This window comes from Gopherus evgoodei, chromosome 2 (assembly GCF_007399415.2).
Source record: "Gopherus evgoodei ecotype Sinaloan lineage chromosome 2, rGopEvg1_v1.p, whole genome shotgun sequence".
Lineage (NCBI taxonomy): Eukaryota > Metazoa > Chordata > Testudines > Testudinidae > Gopherus > Gopherus evgoodei.
This window is the reverse complement of record NC_044323.1, coordinates 40,769,032-40,790,446: the sequence shown is the minus strand read 5'-3', so window position 1 is coordinate 40,790,446 and position 21,415 is coordinate 40,769,032. Positions and strand designations below refer to the sequence as shown.

General features: G+C 44.5%; 1 protein-coding gene across 3 annotated transcripts in view; it reads right to left on the bottom strand.

The window, feature by feature from the left end:
• RSU1 (Ras suppressor protein 1) overlaps positions 1–21,415 on the bottom strand; it is a 207,760-nt gene that overhangs the window by 139,481 nt on the left and 46,864 nt on the right. For all 3 annotated transcript variants that reach the window (XM_030550451.1, XM_030550450.1, XM_030550453.1), the window contains one exon: positions 5,452–5,572. In XM_030550451.1, the coding sequence (XP_030406311.1) occupies positions 5,452–5,572 (121 nt within the window). The remainder of the gene's footprint in view (positions 1–5,451; positions 5,573–21,415) is intronic.

Below are 21,415 nucleotides of genomic sequence, written 5' to 3'. Positions count from 1 at the left end.
TGGGGACTGCCCGAGCAGTAGCCAATGCAGCTGGCCCTGGGGACCGCCCAAGCAGCAGCCAATGCAGCTGGCCCTGGGGACCGCCCGAGCAGCAGTCTTGGGGGCAGCGGGAGCAGCAGGGCTTCCCATCCGTCTTAAGATTCAATTAGGGATATTTATGGTATAAGTCATGGACAAGTCACAGGCTGTGATTTTGTTTCTTGCTTGTGACCTGTCCATGACTTACTAAAAATACCCATGATCAAATTGTAGTCTTAACTATAAGTAGTGACACCACATTATACAGTGGGTCCCTGAGCTAAGAGAAGGCCCTCTAGATGCTACTGTAATTCTATTAGTTAGGAGCCAGAAAGAGTATCCTTCACTGTAGCTGCTGTACTACAGGTTTAATACTCCTCGCTTATTTGGGTATTGGAGCCTCTGTAGTACCACGAACACTGCTATTTCTGTTCCTGATCTAAAAATTTATAGAAATCGCTCGTCCATCAAAACATCTGCCCAGTTCTGATGGAGCATTACAGCTCCTTCACAACCACTACTGCCTGCTGCTGTGCCCTCTCCACCTCACTAGCACCACTGATGGCAGCCTCTCCCACAAACAAGTACTGTTACTCCCTGCCTCTTTCCAGAACCTGGCAACACAAAGACTGTGGGTTTCAGATGCGCTCTGTCCCGCAGGAGGGGGCCCATCCAGGCACACTGGAACACATGCTTCTAGCTGGTGATCTTAGGTGGTGATTATCTTCTTAGACACCTTTTTATGCAGCACGAATCCAGGTACCAGGCTCGACGCCAGGTACATGCCTGGACCCTATTGCTCCAAGCTGTATTGTGGGGGGAGGGGTAAACTTACCACTCTAGCCCAACAGTTGCTCATTCTTACCCCTCTTGCCCCCTCCCCGCTCCAAAATATAGTTTCTTCCTGCTCAAGACTTCAAGATGTGGGCGTAAGAGGAATACTGTATGCTCACATCTTGAATATTGTGTGCAGATGTGGTTGCCCCATCTCAAAAAAATATATTGGAATTGGAAAAGATTCAGAAAAGGGCAACAAAAATGATTAGGGAATGGAACAGGTTCTGTATGAGAAGAGATTAAGACTGGGACTTTTCAGCTTGGAAGGGGAGATATGATTGAGGTCTATAAAATCATGACTAGTGTAAAGAAAGTAGATAAGGAAGTGTTGTTTACTACTTCTCGTAACACAAAAACTAGGGTCATCAAATGAAATTAATAGGCAGCAGGTTTAAAACAAATAAGGAAATATTTCTTCACACAACGCACAGTCAACCTGTGGAACTCCTTGCCAGAGGATGTTGTGAAGGCAAGATCATAACAGGGTTCAAAAAAGAACTAGATAAATTCATGAAGGATAGGTTCACCAATGGCTATTAGCCAGGATGGGCAGGAATGGTGTCGCTAGCCTCTGTTTGCCAGAAGCTGGGAAATGAGCGACAGGGGATGGATCATCTGATGATTACCTGTTCTGTTCATTTCCTCTGGGGCAGCTGGCACTGGCCACTGTCAGATGACAGGAACTGGGCTAGATGGACCTTTGGTCTGTCCCTGTAGGGCCATTCTTATGTATATTCTCTGCCTCCACTGCCGTTCCACATAGATGTTGAAAAGTGGCCAGTGGCTGATGTTTTTCATACAATGAATATAGCCCTGTGCAGCCAAATATTTGTAAATCAACGGCAAGCAGTGGGTATACAAAGTTAATGTGCCAATTTTATTCCTGTGTGTGAGTGAACGTTTATGGCTGTGCGTGTGGTCCACGAGTGACAGTTGACCTGATGTGGCCAGGCTCTGAAGATCACAAAAAAGAAACCATCCTTAAGAAAAAGTGAGAAAATAGCAACACAAGGACCACCAGGATGTTGCGGCATTGGGTTGAGATTTATTTATTTATTTATTTAACCAACCACTCGGAGAAGAAAAGCAGGTAGGAAAATATACAGAAGGCCTCAGAAGAATGAAAGTTGACCTGGGAAGCTGGAGTACTTTACCCAAAGTGATCTGAGTATTTGCTGGAGAGGTGTAGCGTATGACTTGTTCAGCTGCCCTGTGGGTTGCTACAAACAGGTTTAGCTACAAAGGAATAAATCACATTCCCAAGGTAGGGTATTCTTTTCATGTATGTGGTTTTTTTTGGTTTTTTTTAAAATCTCTAAGTAGCAGCCACTAACAGCCTGATCCAACTCCTGAGATCAAAAACTTTCCGCGGTGGAGCAGGGCATTTGCCCTGCTCCTGACAAAAGCTAGGCTGGCTGGGGAAGCAGCCACAGCTGGGACCATGCCCCAATGAGGCCACAGCTGGCCCTATAAAAGGGCTGCGAGGCAGCAGCTCACGCAATCTCTCTCTAGCTGTGGAGAGAGACGGGCCTGGCTGCTTGGAAGCTCAACAGGGTACCTAGACTGGAGCAGGGCTGGGGAAAGGCCAGAGGAACTGGGGAGCTACAGCCTGGAAAACCACCAGGCTGCAGGCCTTGCTAAAGGCCGGGAATGGTACTGGGGTTGCAGAGGTGAAGCCCAGCATAGGCAAAGGCAGCAGGTCCAACCCCCCCTTGCTGATGAGTGGTTGATAGACTGCAGTCTGCCCCAGTGAGCGCGGGTTAGATGGTGACTGGCAGTAGCCACTGAAGCAATGTCAGGATAAAGGGTTGGGGGTTCCCCTAGGTGGGGAGACCCAGGGAGTGGGGGTATTGCCAGGGGGCAGCCCCCAAAGGTAAAGGGGCACTCGGAGGGACCCGGGGGGCCTAATGCACACAGGATACCGGCTGGCAGAGGGCACTCCAACACTGGAAAAGCTAATTTCCTGGATGACCAGCAGGAGGCACCATGCTGGTGTTGAGTCCTCACATCGCTACAAGGGGCTTTAATGGGAAATGAAACCTGAGAGAATTTACCAGTTTTACGGGGACGATATTTATGTTGTAATATTTAAAATGTGAGGCACCCAGATGCCATGGCAGTGGTGCTCCCTTAAGACGTATACCAGAAGTAGAATGTTACACTACAAAGTTAACATGGAAGGCAGCCTTTGGTTTACCATTTGCAAGACTAATGATACTTCTCAGCAAGAATGCCAATTCACAGCACTCGTTCACTCCTACCTTAAAAACAGTATTAACAGAAGAAATGCAGGGAAGTAGTATTCTGGTTACAACTAAGCACAATCAACTTGTCACTTGTTTCATCATAAGTAGAAAGCATTTAGCTATTTCCCCCACTAATGATGCAGCATTACACCTTGAGGTGTATCCCTAGTCAAAATGTGTGCGTTTAGGATGTTGGAGTGTTACTTTCCCAGGCAAACATGTTAATTATCCAGTCTCACTGTTAAATCCAAGCCAACAGAGGCTGTCAAGAATCAAACCTATTCCACTATGCTAGAGAACCAGAGAGAGAAAATAAGAACCAATAGTGTCTTTATTGAGGAGCCAATATCAAGAAAATATTTATATCACTGCAGCCAACAATGAAGTTCAGTTATCAATGTCTTAAGAGTCATCTAACTCATTAGAGAATATGGAGCCTAAAGTCTATTTGGGTTTAAGTAACAGCGCGTACACGTCCTTCCCCTCCGATTTAAGCTGTCTATAGGTTTGAGTTCGTAATATAAAAACATTCATTCATACAGGGAGAAAGCTGTAAAATACTATAACATTGCACCCACAAAACAGGAAATATACCAAATACAACTACAACATGCTTTCAGTAAAAAAAAGTCCATCTCCCTACTGTAGGTTTAGTTTTATAAGCATATTTCTTGCAGAAACTCCATCATCATATAGCAACCACAGAATTCATATTTAATAAAGACAGCAGTTAAGGGAACAATTTTGCACATGCATGAAATAGTATGTAACAGATTTAAACCTGAATTTAATAAGTGGATTATAATGGATTACTACTGACACAAACTAGACATCAATGTAATGTGAAAGAGAAGTGTCTCTTCCTCAAACTTTCAAATTAAATACATATGCAACTGGTGCTGAAAACCACCCAGGGCTTCTGGCAATCTGCCCTGGAGGAAAATTCTTTCCCAACCCCAAATATGGCAATCAGCTAAACCCTGAGCATGTGGGCAAGACTCACCAGCAAGACATATTTACCACTAGTAGTCAAAGACTAATTAATTGCCAAAATTAAGCTACCCCATTATACCATCCAATCCATAAACTTATCTGGCTTCAAGACTAAGCTTGATATGTTTTTTGTCCCCACTACTCCCCTTGGAAGGCTGTTCCAGAACTTCACTCCTCTGATGGTTAGAAACCTTTGCCTAATTTCAAATCTAAGCTTCCTGATAGCCAGTTTATATCCTTTTGTTCTTGTGTCCACATTGGTACGGAGCTCAAATAATTCTTCTCCCTCCCTGGTATATGTATAGAGAGCAATCATATCTCCCCTGAGCCTTCTTTTGGTTAGGCTAAAAAAGCCAAGCTCTGAGTCTCCTTTCATATGACAGGTTTTCCATTCCTCGGATCATCTTAGTAGTCCTTCTCTGAACCTGTTCCAGTTTGAATTCATCCCTCTTAAACATGGGAGACCAGAACCGCACACACTATTTCAGATGACGTCTCACCAGTGCCTTGTATAACACCTCCTTATCTCTACTGGAAATACCTCGCCTGATGCATCCCAAGACCGCATTAGCTTTTTTTCCACGGCTATATCACATTGGTGGCTCATAATCGTCCTGTGACCAACCAATACTCCGAGGTCCTTCTCCTCCTCAGTTACTTTCAACTGATGCCTCCCCAGCTTAGACCAACAGTTCTTGTTATTAATCCCTAAATGCATGACCTTGCACTTTTCACTATTAAATTTCACCCTATTACTATTACTCCAGTTTACAAGGTCATTCAGATCTTCCTGTATGATATCCCGGTCCTTCTCTGTATTGCCAATATCTCCCAGCTTTGTCTCATCTGCAAACTTTACTAGCGCATTCCCACTTTTTGTGCCAAGGTCAATAATAAAAAGATTAAATAAGATTGGTCCCAAAACTGATCCCTGAGGAACTCCACTAGTAACCTCTCTCCAGTCTGACAATTCACCTTTCAGTACGACCCGTTGTAGTCTCCCCTTTAACCAGTTCCTTATCCACCTTTCAATTTTCATATTGATCCCTATCTTCTCCAATTTCGCAAATAAATTCCCATGTGGAAATGTATCAAATGCCTTACTGAAACAGAGGTAAATTAGATCCACTGCATTTCCTTTGTCTAAAAAAAAAAAAAAAAAAATCTGTTACCTTCTCAACTACAATGAAACCATAACTTCAGAGCTATCCCAAGTGCCATAAAAATCGATCTTCTTTACAAAACATGAAAGTTTTAAGTACAAGATTCAATTACTGTTAACCACTAACAGTTTTAGCTTTTTTTTTTTTTTTTTTTTTTTTTTTTTTTTTGCTATTTTTGCTTTATTGCTACGCACCCAAGGTTCAGGTGTTTGAGCTTCTGAAGGCTGCTAATCTGTGTAGGCAGCTCCTCAATCTGGTTGTTGAAAAAGTTAAGCACTTCTAAATTCTTCAGATCTGCAATGTTTGGTGGCACAGCTGTAACGAAAAAAAGTACATTACAAAATGAAAGATTCTCAGACCAACAGCTTACTTGGATTGTAAACCATCTTTTTGTCTGCACCTAGCACAAAGCGCTCCTAGACCAGGACTGGGGGATCCTAGGTGCTACCACAATGCAAATGACAATTTTTACCCACAAGAACTGTTGATGGCCAGTAGGACTCTATCTGCTGTTCATTTTCAAAGCCATTACTGGCAGCACTCTGTCCTCTTAAAAAAAAATGCCATTAGCATTTTAAAATACTCAAACAATGCCATTATTGAGGTGGGGGCAAAAACACCATGACAAAATACTTACTCTTCTGTAGGCAAAATGATAAGAAACCATGCGTTCCATTAGGTTTGCACAGCAACAAGCACACAGACAAGGCTCAGAAACATAACCTAAACTTTTGGATGGTCACATTAATATGCATCAGAAAAACAAACAGTTCAGCCATCCAGACCTAAATGACAGTTTTATTTAAGGTCTTCTCTAGTAAAACTGAAACAAAAATCCATTCCAGCCTGCTGTTTAAATCTAATATCTGAGTAGGTGTCCATTTAAAATTCAACTAAAATTAAAATTTAAGTTCAGCCTTAAATGATGAACTGTTCAGCCAAGCCAGTGTTTAATTCGCCTCCCATGAGTAAAGTGCTGTGATCAATACATACAAAAAGGTTACATCAGATTAGCAACAGATCAATGCATGGTTATTATCTAGAAATATGAAAAACCAACCCAGCAGCACGATATGAATATGCCTTCGCAGATAAAAGGTTTAAAAGCTGTATGGATTTAAATCTCTTTTCCCACAGACAAAGAGAAACTTAAGCATGCAGCTAAAGTTTATATTACAGCTGGGAAAAAGATGACAATCATTTGCACTGAAGCTTGCAGCTGTACTCACACTATTCACCTTGGTGCATAATGTTAACTTTGACAACAGCAGGAAAAGTAGAGGGCGGGTTTAAGTAATTGTGAGTTTAAAAAATCACGGCCTCATTAATTTGATCGAATGAGGCAATTCGCCCCGCCTTAAAAACGAGCCCACAATATTTGCACAGTAAAACATTACAGTATGTCACTTACTAGACTTTAAACAGAGATGGCTGTGAACAATGTAACTAACAAATATTTATGCAGAGCAATTAGGATATTACTCACTGCTGATGGCTGTGTTCATGTGAGGACAATTTTTTCTATTCAGTTTGCTAAGAGAGACAAATCTGAATATTTAAAAAAAATAATCTCAAGTTGTCATATGTTTTACCATAGCTGTGTGCACACAACTGCTGGGGTAATTCTGCACCACTGTGCATGGCAGAATTTATATCCCTCGCAGATTTCTTTGCTTCCCCACAGAAAAGTGACTTTACTACCCCGTCATAAAAGGAAGCCAGAAGAGCAGCCATGAGACCCTCCCCAGCAGTACGTTTTGGGTGCCCAGGGCAGCCGGCAGAGAGGTAAACCACTGTGGGGCAGGGGACAGAACTGGGGAAGACCCGGCTGGTGGCTCCTACCTTTGCGTTGGGCTCAGCTGCTAGTTCTGGCTAGGCTGGGGAGGACGGGACTACTTCTTCCTCTGCAAAGCATCTGGGGTTGGGTCAGACCCATCCCCCGATTTCTCCCCCAGCTGCAGGAAGCTCTGCAAACTTCTCCCTCCACCTATTCTCCCCGCTTCCTGTGCCCATCACTCCTTAGCTGCAGGGGAAGGGATCCCTGTGCAGGGAGATGCTCCCCCATCCGCCCAGCCCCCATGCCTCCAGAACCCACCCCCCCCATACCCAGACCCTCCCATCAAGCTTCACCCCCACCCCAGAATCTCCTCCCAATGAGCCCCATTCCCCCTTCACCTGGACCACCCTGATGAGCCACCAGCACCTGGATCCCCACTCCACTGAGCCCCCAACACCCAGACCCCCTCTGCTGAGCTCTATCCCCCACCACATCCAGGATTCCCCCCCCGCACCCAAGTTCCAACCACCTGGATCCGCCCACATTCAGAGTCCCATTACTGTTTCACAGAGAACCCCCCCAACAAGCCCCCTGTGCATCCAGATCTCTTCCCCCCACTCAGACCCTGCACTGAGCTGCCTGCACCCAGATTGCCCCTGACAGACCCATCTCAACCCACACCTGGATCCCCCCCCCCCCCCCACAGTAAACCCCTCCACACTTGAATCCTGCCTTGTTGAGCCTGCCTGCGCACACCCGGTGGACCTGGCATGGAGGGGCAGGACCATGGCATGTTTAAGTGTCAGGATTGGGTTCAGCCTCACCACTGAGTGTGTACGGGGGGTGGGGGTGGAAGAGCTTCAAAGTGATCTTCCACCTCTGTGCCCACTAGCCTATGCTCCCCAATGCCATGGTGAAGCCGCCACACTTATGTGACAAATAAAATCTGCAGAATTTTAAAATATGGGCAGAATTTAATGTTTTGGTGCAGAATGGCCTCAAGAGTAGTGCGCGTGCACACACACACACACACACACACCCCTTACCCCGCTGTTGACATCAATGGGAATTATGCATGTGTTTAGGTAAAATAGGTATTTGCCTGTCTATATGTTGAAAGCGCATGACACAGTTTTCCACATAAGAGATTACTTAAATTTTTAGATTTTTATAAAACAGGTGTTTTAAGCCTCAGAATATTGCGCCAGAGGCATTATCACAGTTAATATCTCTTGCTATCACAGATTTCTTACTGTTACATGTAGTAAGTTATGACAGGCTGGCAAGCATGTTGCTTTTTGTAATCAGCAGTATTAATGCTTACAGATTGAAACAATTATTTTCTACTACTTTTGCTTCCCAATTTAGCCACAAGCCAAGAATAATGCAGACAGAATGCAACCCCCTGCACGGCTGATACAATTAAATCTTGGTCTGAAAGTACTGACCTTTTGGAAAGGATGAGAGATTATTTCACTCTCCTAGATAAATCAGTCCAATTTAACACCACAAATTATGCTAAATGTGATATAGGGCTAGGTTATGTGGACAGAGAAACAGTAACACCACACAGGAGACTAAGCCTCTTACAGCCAGTGGAGCTGTATTACATCCATTCTACACTACAAACTATTCAAAGTGAACAACAGATCTGAAAAGTTATCATTGATGTAACCACCCAGTGCTCCTAATGAATCTATTTTCCAGGTCACTCTAAAAATTCCCTAAAGCGTGTTAATTTTTTTTTTTTTTTTAAATACCGGTTACCTATCTTTCTGTAACTGTTGTTCTTGGAGAGGTGTTGCACATGTCCACGCCACAAAAGGTGCGCACGCTCCTTGTGCATAGTTGAAGATTTTTCCCTCAGCCATACCATGAGCAATTGACTCCTCACACCACTGCATGCAGGTACACACTGCTCCCAGCCGCCTTCAGTTCCTTCACACTGGAAAGGCTCCAATACGGAAGGGAAGGAAGATGGGTTATGGAATGGACACGTGTTGCACATGTCCAAAACCAATAGTTTACCAAATTTTCTATAACTGTCTTTTCTTTGAGTGATTGCACATGTCCATTCCATAGCAGGTGACTCACAAGCAGTCTGAGCTGGAAGTGGGCTCGGAGTCTACTTGAATGGAGATTGTAGGACCACCCGCCCAAACCTGACATTGTCTCTAGATTGATGAGAAATGACAGTGAGAGGTAAACGTATGGACCAATGACCAGGTTGCTCTCGAACAACCATTCAGTACAGGTAGATGAGCCAGAAAGGCAGCAGAAGTTGGCTGCAACCTGACAATTTGCTTTGGAGGGGCAGTATCAATCAAGTCAGTAGCATAAACAAATACAGCTGGAAATCCAGGAAGAGATCCTCTGGGTAGATACTGGGTGGCCCTTTACTCTGTCTGAAACCACAATAAGGAGCTGAGATGAAAACCTGACAGGCCTAGTCCAATCCAGGTAAAGAGCCAAAGCTCCCCTAACATGAGGTTTCTGAAAAGGAGTCAGTAAATATATTACTTGATTAATATGAGAATCAGAAGCCACTTTAGACAGGATTTTGGGTGAGTGAAAGAAATCCCTGTCCCTAAAGAAAACCATCTTCACACAGGTGCAACAGAGAACAAATCACTAGCATCTCAAAGGGGGGGTGGGGAGGAGAAGAACTGGAGGGCAGGAGACCTATCAACTTTGCTAGAACTGAAATTTAAACTCCAACGTGGAACCAAGCTGTGAACCTGTTATAAATTTGAGCAAATCCTTTAGAAATTCGATGGGCACAGGGTTTGAAAAAACTGATTGATTATCCACAGGAAGGTCGAAAGATTAAGAAACTGTCAGATGGACTCAGATGGAACATTAGCTAAACTTGTTGTTTCTGAAACAATAATAGTCCAAGATACGGCAAATCAGAGCTTGAGCTGGGGGCATGTCTCCTTGTACTGACCAAACAGAGAATCTCTCCCATTTAACAAGATACATAGACTTAGCTGAAGGCTTCCTACTATTTAGCAGAACTTCCTGTACGCCTTTAGAGCAAACTCCTTCAAAAGTTGTCAGCCATGAAGCATCCATACTGTCAGCTAGAAGGTCTGAAGGTTGTCATGAAGCAGGCTGCTATAGTCCGTGAGATCACATCCATATCTCTCAAAGGTGGCTGTAGAGGTCTGACTGATACGGCTAGCAGAGTCAAAACCTAATGCTTTCTCAACACTAGGATTATTAGAATAAGGTGAGAAGAAGCTTGCTTGACTTTGGACAAGACTGAGCTGGAGTGGAACTGGAGGGAAGGCATACAGCAGGCCTTTGGACCAGGGTAGGAAGAAAGCATCTGTCAGTCAACCTGGGCTGTGACCCACTCGGGAACAAAAAGATGACATTTTTTGTTTGTGTTTATTGCAAACAGGTCCACTTGGAATGTTATATCACTGCTGAAAAATGGACCTGGACACATCAAGGCAAAGAGACATGCAAACAACCTCTGCGGGTGGTCTGCGAGAGTGTTTTGAACTCCCAGAAGGTAAGGAGCTCTCAGGTTGATAGAACTGGTCATGCAGAAATTCCAAAGGAACATTACCTCGTGTCAACACCTTGCCAAATGCTCCCCCTTTGTTTATTTTATAAAAAACACTGCTGCTGCGTTGTCTGTGAATACGAACAAATTGTAAGACCACCTGCCTAAATCTGGCAAGGTCTCTAAATTGATGAGAGATGGCCCCAACAAATTCCGCCACTTGATATGTGGAAGGGATGACACACAAGCTGCATGGATGGCCCAAAGCTCCCTGATATTTATATTGTAGCCTGATCCTTTTAATGCTTAATAATAATTGTACTGATTACCAACTGATTAATGAATGAGCTGGGGATAATAGGGTTCTCATCCCAGAATCAGGCTCCACAGAATTAAAATTGACAAGTTCAATGTCTTGTAGGGAACCATGGGGTGTATGGCAAAGCAAAGCTGAGGGCAAAGCAAAGCCTTGGCTGTTTTTATTAAAACTATCAGTAAAGCTCCAAACACCATAACCAGAAAGGAGTAATACAACATTAGGAGTATCTTTAGTGTCATTCACTGCATATGCTCATATCCTTATATACTCACATCCTTCCTTGGGACCTGGTGCTGACAGACATGAGTCTTGGGCATACCAAATGAGTATGGTCCAATGGTCCAGGTTCCCCAATGTCCAAAGATTGGTGGTTGACCACAATGGAGAGCTGAAAGGTGAACGATTGAAAGCTAGCCCTAACTACATGGTGGCTTCGCCTATTATAGGGCCTGGCACTAGCATGAATATGCATTCTCCTGCCCAGCCTTCAGTGTCCAAATCTAACTTCCTCACCCTCATAATACTGGGAGCACTTATCCTATAGGTTAAAATATTAATGCCATTTAACTCATCATCAGACACATCACCTACTGCTCAAGCAAATTTGTGATTAGACATCTGCCGGCGATTCTATCCTAAAATATCAGCTCAGTGTTCCTGCAGTTGCCTGGTACCATTATGTTCAACTCTCTTTATTGAGCAAGCTATTCCCAATTCCCCCACATTTGGGGTAACTGTTGGGCCATTTTATCTATGCTAAGAGTCATAGGACTACCGTATTTATGGTAACTTGCTTAAGCTAGTGTCTTACAGGATATGGGCCTGCAGGTTTCTTGTTACTGCTGAGTAAAATAAAATGGTTACGCTAGCCCTAAGAGCTACAATATGGAGACTTCGATTCTAAGGAGACAAAAGGTCTCGAGTCCGAAGGGGACTTAAGTGAGCTCCCCAACCTAGATCTCATGCATCTGACTGGAGCTGTGGAGGGGAAAAAGAACTGCCTTGCAAACATTTGCAGTTCTACTCACCAGTGCAGGGAGGACAACACCAGAACAGTTACTTGAATCATTACGTCCATGAGATGATGGGGCAGTAATTACAACCGACCCTGGGAGTTCTCTGAGATGCAGCCTGGCATGCTGACCATGTAGGTGCATGCCACCATGTGTCCTAGAAGTGTGAGCCAAGTGACAGGGTTTGCTGTTAGATTTAGAGGAATGACCTGCATTGTTTGGCCTTTGTCAAGTCCAGAGCTGCATCAATGAATTTATTCTATGTTGATGCCTATTCAAAGATTTCTCTGTATTGATCAGGAACTCCAGTGCAACGAAAGTGAATAGTTGGTATGCTGGATAGCATTTGAGACCTGGACTGGCCTCTCACTAGCCAGTTGCCCAGATGGGGGAACACATGGACTTCCAACCTTTACAAGGATGCTGCTACTGCAGCCACACATTTTGCAAATATGAGAAAAGCTGCTGACAGGCCAAAAGGTAGTACTGCGAACTGGTAGTGGGATCCATTGACCAAGAATCTGAGAAACTTTCTGTGATTCTGATGAATTGCCACACAAAAATAAGTGCCCTTTAAGTCGAAAGCAGCATGTCAGTCCCTAGGATCTAAGGAAGGGATAACAGATGCTGCAGTGACTGCCCGGAATTTTGTTTTCTTTAGGAAATTGTTTATCTGCCTTAGATGTAAAATAGGCCTGAGTCCTCCCTCCCCCTTTGCCTTTGGGATTAGGAAATAACAGGAATAAAATCCCTTCTCTTTGAATGCACAGGAACTTCTTTTATGGTCCCTACAAGGAAGAAAGACTAGGCCTCTTGAAGTAGCAACCTCTTGTGACAATGTTCCCCGAAGAGGGACAGGAAAGGGAGAGAGAAATAAATTGAAGGGAATAGCCCATTTTCACTGTGCTTAAAACCAACAGATCCGTGGTGACGCGGGTCCATACAGTTAAAGAGTGGGATAGGCAATTGGCAAAAACTGGGGCGGGGATAGATGGCACTCTGGCTATAGACCAGAAGATCAAAATGACTGTTCAGAGAACACAATTTGACTGGAGGAACTGGGAGCAGCAGAAGAGGGAAGAGGATGCCTCCTGTAACTTCTGCTTCTCTTTTTGGACAGGTCCTGGGTATGCGGTGAGAAGGGTTGAAACCACTGGGCAGAATGGTTCTCTTTTTGCCACCGGTGTACAAATCCCCTTAAGGGTCACCCTTGAATCTTTCAGACTAGGAAGCCTCTCATCTGTTTTAATAGAAAAGAGCAAGGGTTCTTCAACTAGGAGATGATTTGACTTGAATGGTTTGTTGCATCACAGCGGGAGACCTGACACCTGCAGCCAAGATAAATGCTGCATAATGATGGTGGAAGCCATAATTCATGCTGGAGAGTCTGCTGCATCCATGCTTGTTTGAGATGCTATTCTAGCAACTAATTTGCCCTCCTCCACCATAGCAGTGAACTCCTGCTTTCTCTCATTAGGGAGCTTGTCTTTGAACTTCAGGATATTACCCCACAGGCTGAAATTGTATCAGCCCAGTAGACACTGATGCTTCCTAAGATATAAACCACCTGTAGAATAAAGCTTTCTATGGAAAGGTTTAGCTTTTTTTGCTTCTTTTCCTTTCAGTCTAGAGGCCTGATGTTCCTTTCTCTTTTTCCATCAGCAGCAAAGACTACCAGTGAGCCTGGAGGAGGGTTGTTACAGAAGTGCTCAAACCCCTGTGAAGGGACATATTTTCCTCCCACTGCTAAAAGAGTGGAGAGCAGGGAAGATGGGGTTTGCCCTAAAAACTTGATGGATTCCAGGAGAGCCTCATTAATAGGGAGAACTACCCTAGAGGGTCTTGCAGAGTCCCTACCTCCAAATCCTCCACAGGAGAGTACCAAGCACGCAGTTCCCCTGCATGGTACTGGTCCCATCGGAGGGAAGACTGACCTTGCTGCAGATGTTCCCAGCACCTAGCCAAATGTAGAAGGGCAGGAAAAGAGGAGAGGCTCTAAAATGTAGCAGGAAGCCCCAAGGCATCCAAAATGGCCACCGACATGGAAGCAGGACCCAGATATATGCAGGTCATTGGTCAGCAGAGGCTGTGGCTGGTACCCCATTGGGGCATGCTTGGGTCAAGACACATGTTCCAACCTTGAAGTCTACTGAGGAGTCCACTTCCTCACACCATGGTGGAACTGACCCCGTTGGCAATGGGAGGTCTGGCTCCGAGTCTTGAGATAAGGTACCACCAAGATCACTACTGGGTTCTCCGTAGATAGAGGAGCAGCAAATTTAGAAGCCACGGGTAGCAAACACTGCTCTGGGGCTGGAGCAGGGACCATAGAAGCATATGCTTCCAATCCCAGTACCAGGCGAGATTCCTGAACACCAAAGGAAGCTGGCACCAACAGATTAAGCAACACTCTGGCTGCCTCGAAAACTTTGGGCGTAGACAGCACTGGAAAGGGCTCCTGAGTCTGTGGTACCAAAAAGTGCACCAGTCATTCAGGGATTGTGTCAACAGACCCTTCCAGGGTTCTGGAATCAGCAATCCTTCTTGGTTTCTGGACTGTGTCTGCCTCTTTTTGAGTGCACCTCTGCGCTCTTGTCTCTGCACGGTACCTTCACGTTAATCTTCAAAGGCCACAGTACTGTGTCTTGGGGAGACTTAAGTTGTCTCTCCTTAGGTATCGTGATGAGAATCTGCCTCTGGATTCTGTCAGAACAGTGGGAACACTCCAAACCAACTCAGACATGCCAATATCCATTCTGAGTAGGAATGTTCTGAAGACAGGCAAAGCGCAGACTCCATGAGCAGGTAGTTGAGTCTGGCCGCCCTGTCCTTTTTCAGTCTGGGTTTGAACCCTCTACAAATGTGACATTTACCACTCATACATGCCTCTCCTGGATACAATGAGATGCAGTCAGAGTCACTCTCTGGCATAGTTTTGTTACATAAGCAACAAGCCTTGAAGCCAGGAGAATGAGGCTTTAGCCCAGTACCATGCTTGTTACCCCTGGGACCCCACTCTACAAAATTATCCTAAATTTATTCCTATATCCAAATATGTACAAACACACTATGCTAGACTAAACTCTAACTTGATGTGATGTCCTGGGTCTTGAACCAAGGCCTGGGATCCCCCAGATAGCAGAAACATCCTGGCCTTCACCCAGCATCTACTGAATCCCACTGGGCTGAGAAGTTATTAGGAATATAGCCCCAGCCAAGGCACCACCACAGGAACTCTGACTGGAGGATTGCCTGACTCCACTAATTAGTCCAACTATGCTGTTTAAGCCAGGAGGCAGCACAGGACGCTTGGTCGAGTTACAAGGTGGTTTCCTGTTGTGGCTGCATTGCACCTTGCTTATGCCTGCTTCCTGAACCCTGTTCCTGATTCCTGCTCAGTTTCTGCAGCACCTCTGCCTTCACTCCTGTTCCCATCATCCTCCTGCTCAGTGCTTGATCCTTGCCTCACATCCAATCCTCAGCGACCGGTCTTGGCTCCAATCCTGGCCTCTGACTTCTGACCCCGACTCAGATTTGACCCTTGGCTCTGGCATTTGGCATCTGTCCTCAGCTCTAACCCTCAGCTTTGATTCCTGGTTCTGACTCTGGCTTGACCCTTGGCTCTGGTAACTGGCAGTTGACTGTGGTGCTGACCCTGGGCTTTGTTCCCAAACCTGGATGCCTGCTCCATCCACAAGACCAGATTCCTGCTCTGACTACTACGCCAGACCACAACACTCTACAGGTTCTATATACGCTACAAGAGGGAAGACTTGCAGATACAAAGAGCAGAGCTCCAACAGTCACAGGCAGTAGAAAAACTGGGAAGAGGAATCGGGAACAGCACAGCCCTTTATACCTGCATGCAGTGGCGCAAGGCTCATACTGCCCTGACAAGTGCAGCTGAGGGAAAAATCTCCAAGAACTGCACATGGCGCACACACATCTATTGTGGAATGAAAATGTCCAATCACTTGAAGAACAATTAACTGTGCATATCTCTTAGCCTCTTGAGTCAGTGAGTTTGTTGCTGACCATTTGTATTATTGTGTGCAGAGTATTTCTTAAAAAGTCTCCTGTAAATGGCATAATGGACATAAACAGACAGACAATGCACATCCACATAACTCCCAGCACAATCACATGAAATGTATTTAATGACTCACTATATAAGCCAGTCTATCATTATGGAGTGGAACTAGGGAGCACCATCTTCTTAACTCACTCACAGCCTCTCCAGCCAGACCTCTCAGCAGGGTCAGAGCATGCCTCAGAGAAACAGGGGCTTCTAAAGAAAAGCTCCCTTTCCAACCCCTATGCAGTGCTACACATCCCATTGAAGGATGGTATAGACACTCTCACAGAGGCCTGAGACTCCAAGGGCCAAGAACACAAGGAACTAAGGTGCTGATGTTCTTCTGGGAAAGAGCATTAGGATTTAATCCTTGAGACGACATGCAGTTTGCTTAAGCCACCAGTTCAGATGCAAGTATGTACCATTGCTGAAGGTGCAAATGGGTCTCTTCCTTGCAAAAAAAAACTTTTGCAAAGTTAAAATTTAGAAACAACAATTTTACTGAGACCATTTAAGAGCACCAGCTGACAAATTTTGCAATTTAATACAGTTAAAATCTTTATTCCAAAGAGTAGAAAGAAAATAAAATAAAGCACAAACTAGCAGCTGGCCTTGTCTCAGGCTTGTGGGGCTCAGGCTGAGGGGTTATAAAACTGCAGTGTAAATATTTGGGCTCGAGCCTGGGCTCTAGGACCCTACAAGGGGGAAGGGTCACAGAGCCTAGGCCCACAAGTCCAAATGTCTACCCCTGCAATTTTACAGTCCCCGTCCAACTCGGCTGGCACAGATCAGCCGTGGGATTTTTTTTAAATGCAGTGTAGACATTAGGCTGTAGATATGTCAGCCTCTGATTTCACATTGAAATATAAGTTTTTATTGTCCAACATTTTACTTCCCTCACATGCCATTCTGAAAGCTTGTATGGATAAGTACATGGAGAACAAAGGAAATATATCCTACCAACTGGTTGAGCGGACATGCTATTTCTATGGCAGCTGGCACAACAGCTCAATAGACTTTGGGGGTTAAGCCCACGCCCATCCTAATTTGGAGAGAGAAAACTCTCCCACAATGACAAGCATTATGCAGCTTTGAGTGCTTCCAAAGACTCCCAAGAAATATGAAGGCATATCTTCTTTGGCTGACATGTGAAGTAGTCACATGGTTTTAACTTGTCCATATCAGAACTGGCCTCACTCCATGAGAGCAGAAGTGGCCTAGAACAGGGATTTACAAGCTATGGTCCATGGATCAATAGTAGCCTGAATAGAGCTGGCTGGTCAGATTGTACAGATTAGTCCATCATTCTGGAATAGGAGGAATCTGTCTTCTATGTTTCTGTGAAGGCCACACACACCTGTGGGCACTACAAAATAAATTACCATCCACTGGGAAAAAAAATATTGGGGCAAGGAATTGTAGACAAGCCATAAGAGGTTCTTTGTAACATGAGCTAAATCCCTCCTCCTAGCCAAGACTTAAGACACTTCGTCCAGCTAATAATGTTGGTTCTGAAGTTCAACAAAGGCCACTGAAAGAAGTTAAGACCCAATGGGCTTGCTCCTGTTCCCACTGAAGTCAATAACAACTTTATAGGAGCATGATTTGGCATGGTTTTCAAGCACAGTGTATTTCAGTATCACAGAAGAGTCAGTCTTCCAAAAGTTAAGATGTATTTTTGGGGTTTGCAGACGCTATTGTTAAACTTATGAGTTTATTTGAGAAAGAGTGATATTTCTAGGGTTCTGATATGGCTTCCCCACATAGACATTGCATTATCTCTTCTAAGGAAATGATATAGCCTACTGGCTCTCAAGCTGTGGCCCGCACAGAAACCAGCTGTCACACGGGACTAGCTGCTCTTCATTTCCATCTGCTTCTGGAGGTGTTCAACCTCCAATATACAATGACGAAGAGACCACAGAAGGAACCAGTATAAGTGCCTCTATTAGGAAACCATTACTGAAGGGAAATAAATGAAACTTCTGTCTTAGGCCTGGTCTGCACTACGCATTTAAACCGAATTTAGCAGCGTTAAACCAATTTAACTCTGCACCTGTCAACACAATGAGATCCTTTATATCGATATAAAGAGCTCTTTAAACCGGTTTCTGTACTCCTCCTCAACGAGAGGAGTAGCGCTGAAATCGGTATTGCCATGTCGGATTAGGGTTAGTGTGGCCGCAAATTGATGGTATTGGCCTCCGGGCGGTATCCCACAGTGCACCATTGTCACCGCTCTGGAAAGCGATCTGAACTCGGATGCACTGGCCAGGTAGACAGGAAAAGCCCCTTGAACTTTTGAATTTCATTTCCTGTCTGCCCAGCGTGGAACTCTGATCAGCACAGGTGGCAATGCAGTCCCAAATCCAAAAAGAGCGCCAGCATGGACCGTACAGGAGACACTGGATCTGATCGCTGTATGTATGGGGAGACAAATCTGTTCTATCAGAGCTCCGTTACAGAAGACGAAATGACAATGCATTTGAAAAGAAATCTCCAGGCTATGATAGATAGAGGCCACAGCAGGGACTCAGCACAATGCTGTGTGACAAGCGTAACGGAAAGCCAAATAATCAAATGGATGCTCATGGAGGGAGGGACGGGGGACAGAGGACTCCAGCTATCCCACAGTATCTGCAGTCTCTGAAAAGCGTTTGCATTCTTGGCTGAGCTCCCAATGCCTGAAGGGTCAAAAACATTGTCCGGGGTGGCTCAGAGTATCTCTCGTAAATTTACCCCCCCCCCCCCCGTGAAAGAAAAGGGGAAAAAATCATTTCTTGCCATTTTTCAACGTCACCCTATGTCTACTGCATGGTGCTGGTAGACGCAGTGCTGCGGCATTGAACAGCACCATCCCCTCCCCTTCCTTTCCTGATGGCAGATGGTACAAAATGGTGGAAAACGGTCATCATCCCGTGAGTGCTCCTGGCTGGCCTCGGTGAGGTCGGCCAGGGATGCCTGGGTAAAAATGGGAATGACTCCCTGTCATTCCTGGCAGACGGTACAAAATGCTTGGTAACCGTCCTCATCATAGCAGCTGGAACCTGAGCTCCATCAGCCCCACTCCCCCCCACCCCTTTCATGTCTAAAGAAAAGATTCTGTACTTCCTGGACTATCATAGTAGCGGGAGACTGTGCTCCTCTCCCCCCAACCCTTTAATGTCCTGCTTGGACTACCATAGCAGCTGGAGGCTGCCTCCCCCTCATTTTATCTCACTAAAAAAAGTCAGTTTTTCTTATTCCTGCATTCTTTATTACTTCATCACACAAATGGGGGAACATTGCAACGGTAGCCCAGGAGCGTTGAGGGAGGAGGGAAGCAATGGGTGAGGTTGTTGCAGGGGCACTCCCTAGAATGGCATGCAGCTCATCATTTCTGCGGGATCTTTGGGGCTCTGACCCGGAGCGGCTGTGCTCTCTAGTAGACTTGCCCCTTATTCTAGGCAGGACTGCTTCTATTTTTAGACAAAACATAAAGAAGGGAATGACCCGGGGAGTCATTCCCATTTTTGTCCATGCGCCCCCAGCTGACCTCAGCAAGGCCAGCCAGGAGCACCCATGACAGCAGCAGACAGTACAAAATGATTGATAACCGTCATCTCATTGCCAATTTACAATAGGGATGGTAACCATCCCTGCTACCTTGCAAAGACAAATGAATGCTGCTGGGTAGCACTGCAGTACCACGTCTGTCAGCAGTATCCAGTACACATACGGTGACAGTGACATAAGGCAAAACAGGCTCCATGGTTGCCAAGCTAAGGCGTCTGCCATGGCAATCCAGGGGAAAAAGGGCGGAAATGATTGTCTGCCGTTGCTTACACGGAGGAAGGATTGAGTGACGACATTTACCCAGAATCACCCGCAATACTGTTTTTGCACCATCATGCATTGGGATCTCAACCCAGAATTCCAATGGGCAAGGGAGACTGCGGGAACTATGGGATAGCTATGGGATAGCTACTCACAGTGCAATGCTCCAGAAATCGACGCTAGTCTCGGTACATGGACACAAACCACCGAATTAAGCTGCTTAGCGTGGTCACGTGCACTCGAGTTTATACAATCTGTTTTACAAAACCGGTTTATGTAAAAGCGGAATAATCCCATAGTGCAGACATACCCTTAGAGACCAAGAGTCAGCATCACTACGACTTAAGATGCAGCCACCATCTTAGCTTACAGTGGGACAAGAGCCACTAACAGGAGAGGGATCAGGAGCTGACACTGAGATCAGAGCACCAAGCAGGCAAGGACTGCCCAGGAGAGATGGAGAAGCAGAAGAACAGGGAACAACAGAACCTGTCTCTGGATAGCATGTGCAGAGATTGAGGTGAACAATATTCTCAGATTGCTTTTGTTTTCAATAACCCCACTCTGACAGCAGGCTTATTTCAATTGATATCTATTGTTTTATATGGTGATCATAGCAGTACTGCAGCACTTGACTTACAGGAGTGAAAAAATCCATATGATCTTTGTAGATCATGTACCCACTCCTGCTGACATTTACTCAAGTGCTTCACTTAAGCTTTTGAGGAATCCAAACGAAGTACAGAGGACTTCCTCACATGTTTAAAATTAAGCTAGACCCCAAGTGTTTACAAGATTGGGGCTTTAATTAGGTTCTCACATTGGCAAGTCTCATTCTTCTACATATATAAAATATTTTAATGTTTATACAGGTTATAGAAGTTTCAAACAAATCTTTTTTTTTATACTCACTAAGGATGAAAGCTGTTCTTACCACATCAAAATATCTTACATTTGTTAAACTAAAAATACATATTTTTTTCAGAGAAAGCTTAGACTAAAATCAATACCCATCTTTAAGGCAATCTGTATAGTTGAAGGGATTTAGTAAATAGATATGCCTCTCAACAAGAAAAACCCTTCTCTTGTTACGCAAACTAAGAACAAAGACACTCCAGGTAAAATTTATTTATTCCAGGTTAATGTACAAATATCACCCTTTTGCTGCAGGAAAAGTACTATATACAATATTTGTCTATGCATAAAACAGTGCAGGACTAAGATGATTATTTAGGTGTCAGTACATATGGAATTGATTCAAGTTGTTCCCATTGGCTTCAAAAGACTTTGAATCAGGCCGTAAGTGAATTAAGAATTTTAAGTATATAAAAATATGATTACTCTTTTCACTGCCACATTCATAGTTTTTAGCCTCTGTATGTGCAAAGATGGGTTATTAATTTTTTCACATTAGTGATTCATTAGTTTTGTTTGAGAACATGCATAATTAGTTAAGTACCACATAATTAGTTAGTTAAGAACTTGAAGTTCAATAGTACTCCAAACCTTTAAAGATTTCAAGAGAATATTTTTCCATAGAGCTATTAGGATTATTCTTTCTGACAACAAATAGCACTGAGATTTAGAAGGTTATACCTCAGTTTCTCATTAAATTGCTTTACTTATACATTGTTAAATACAGTT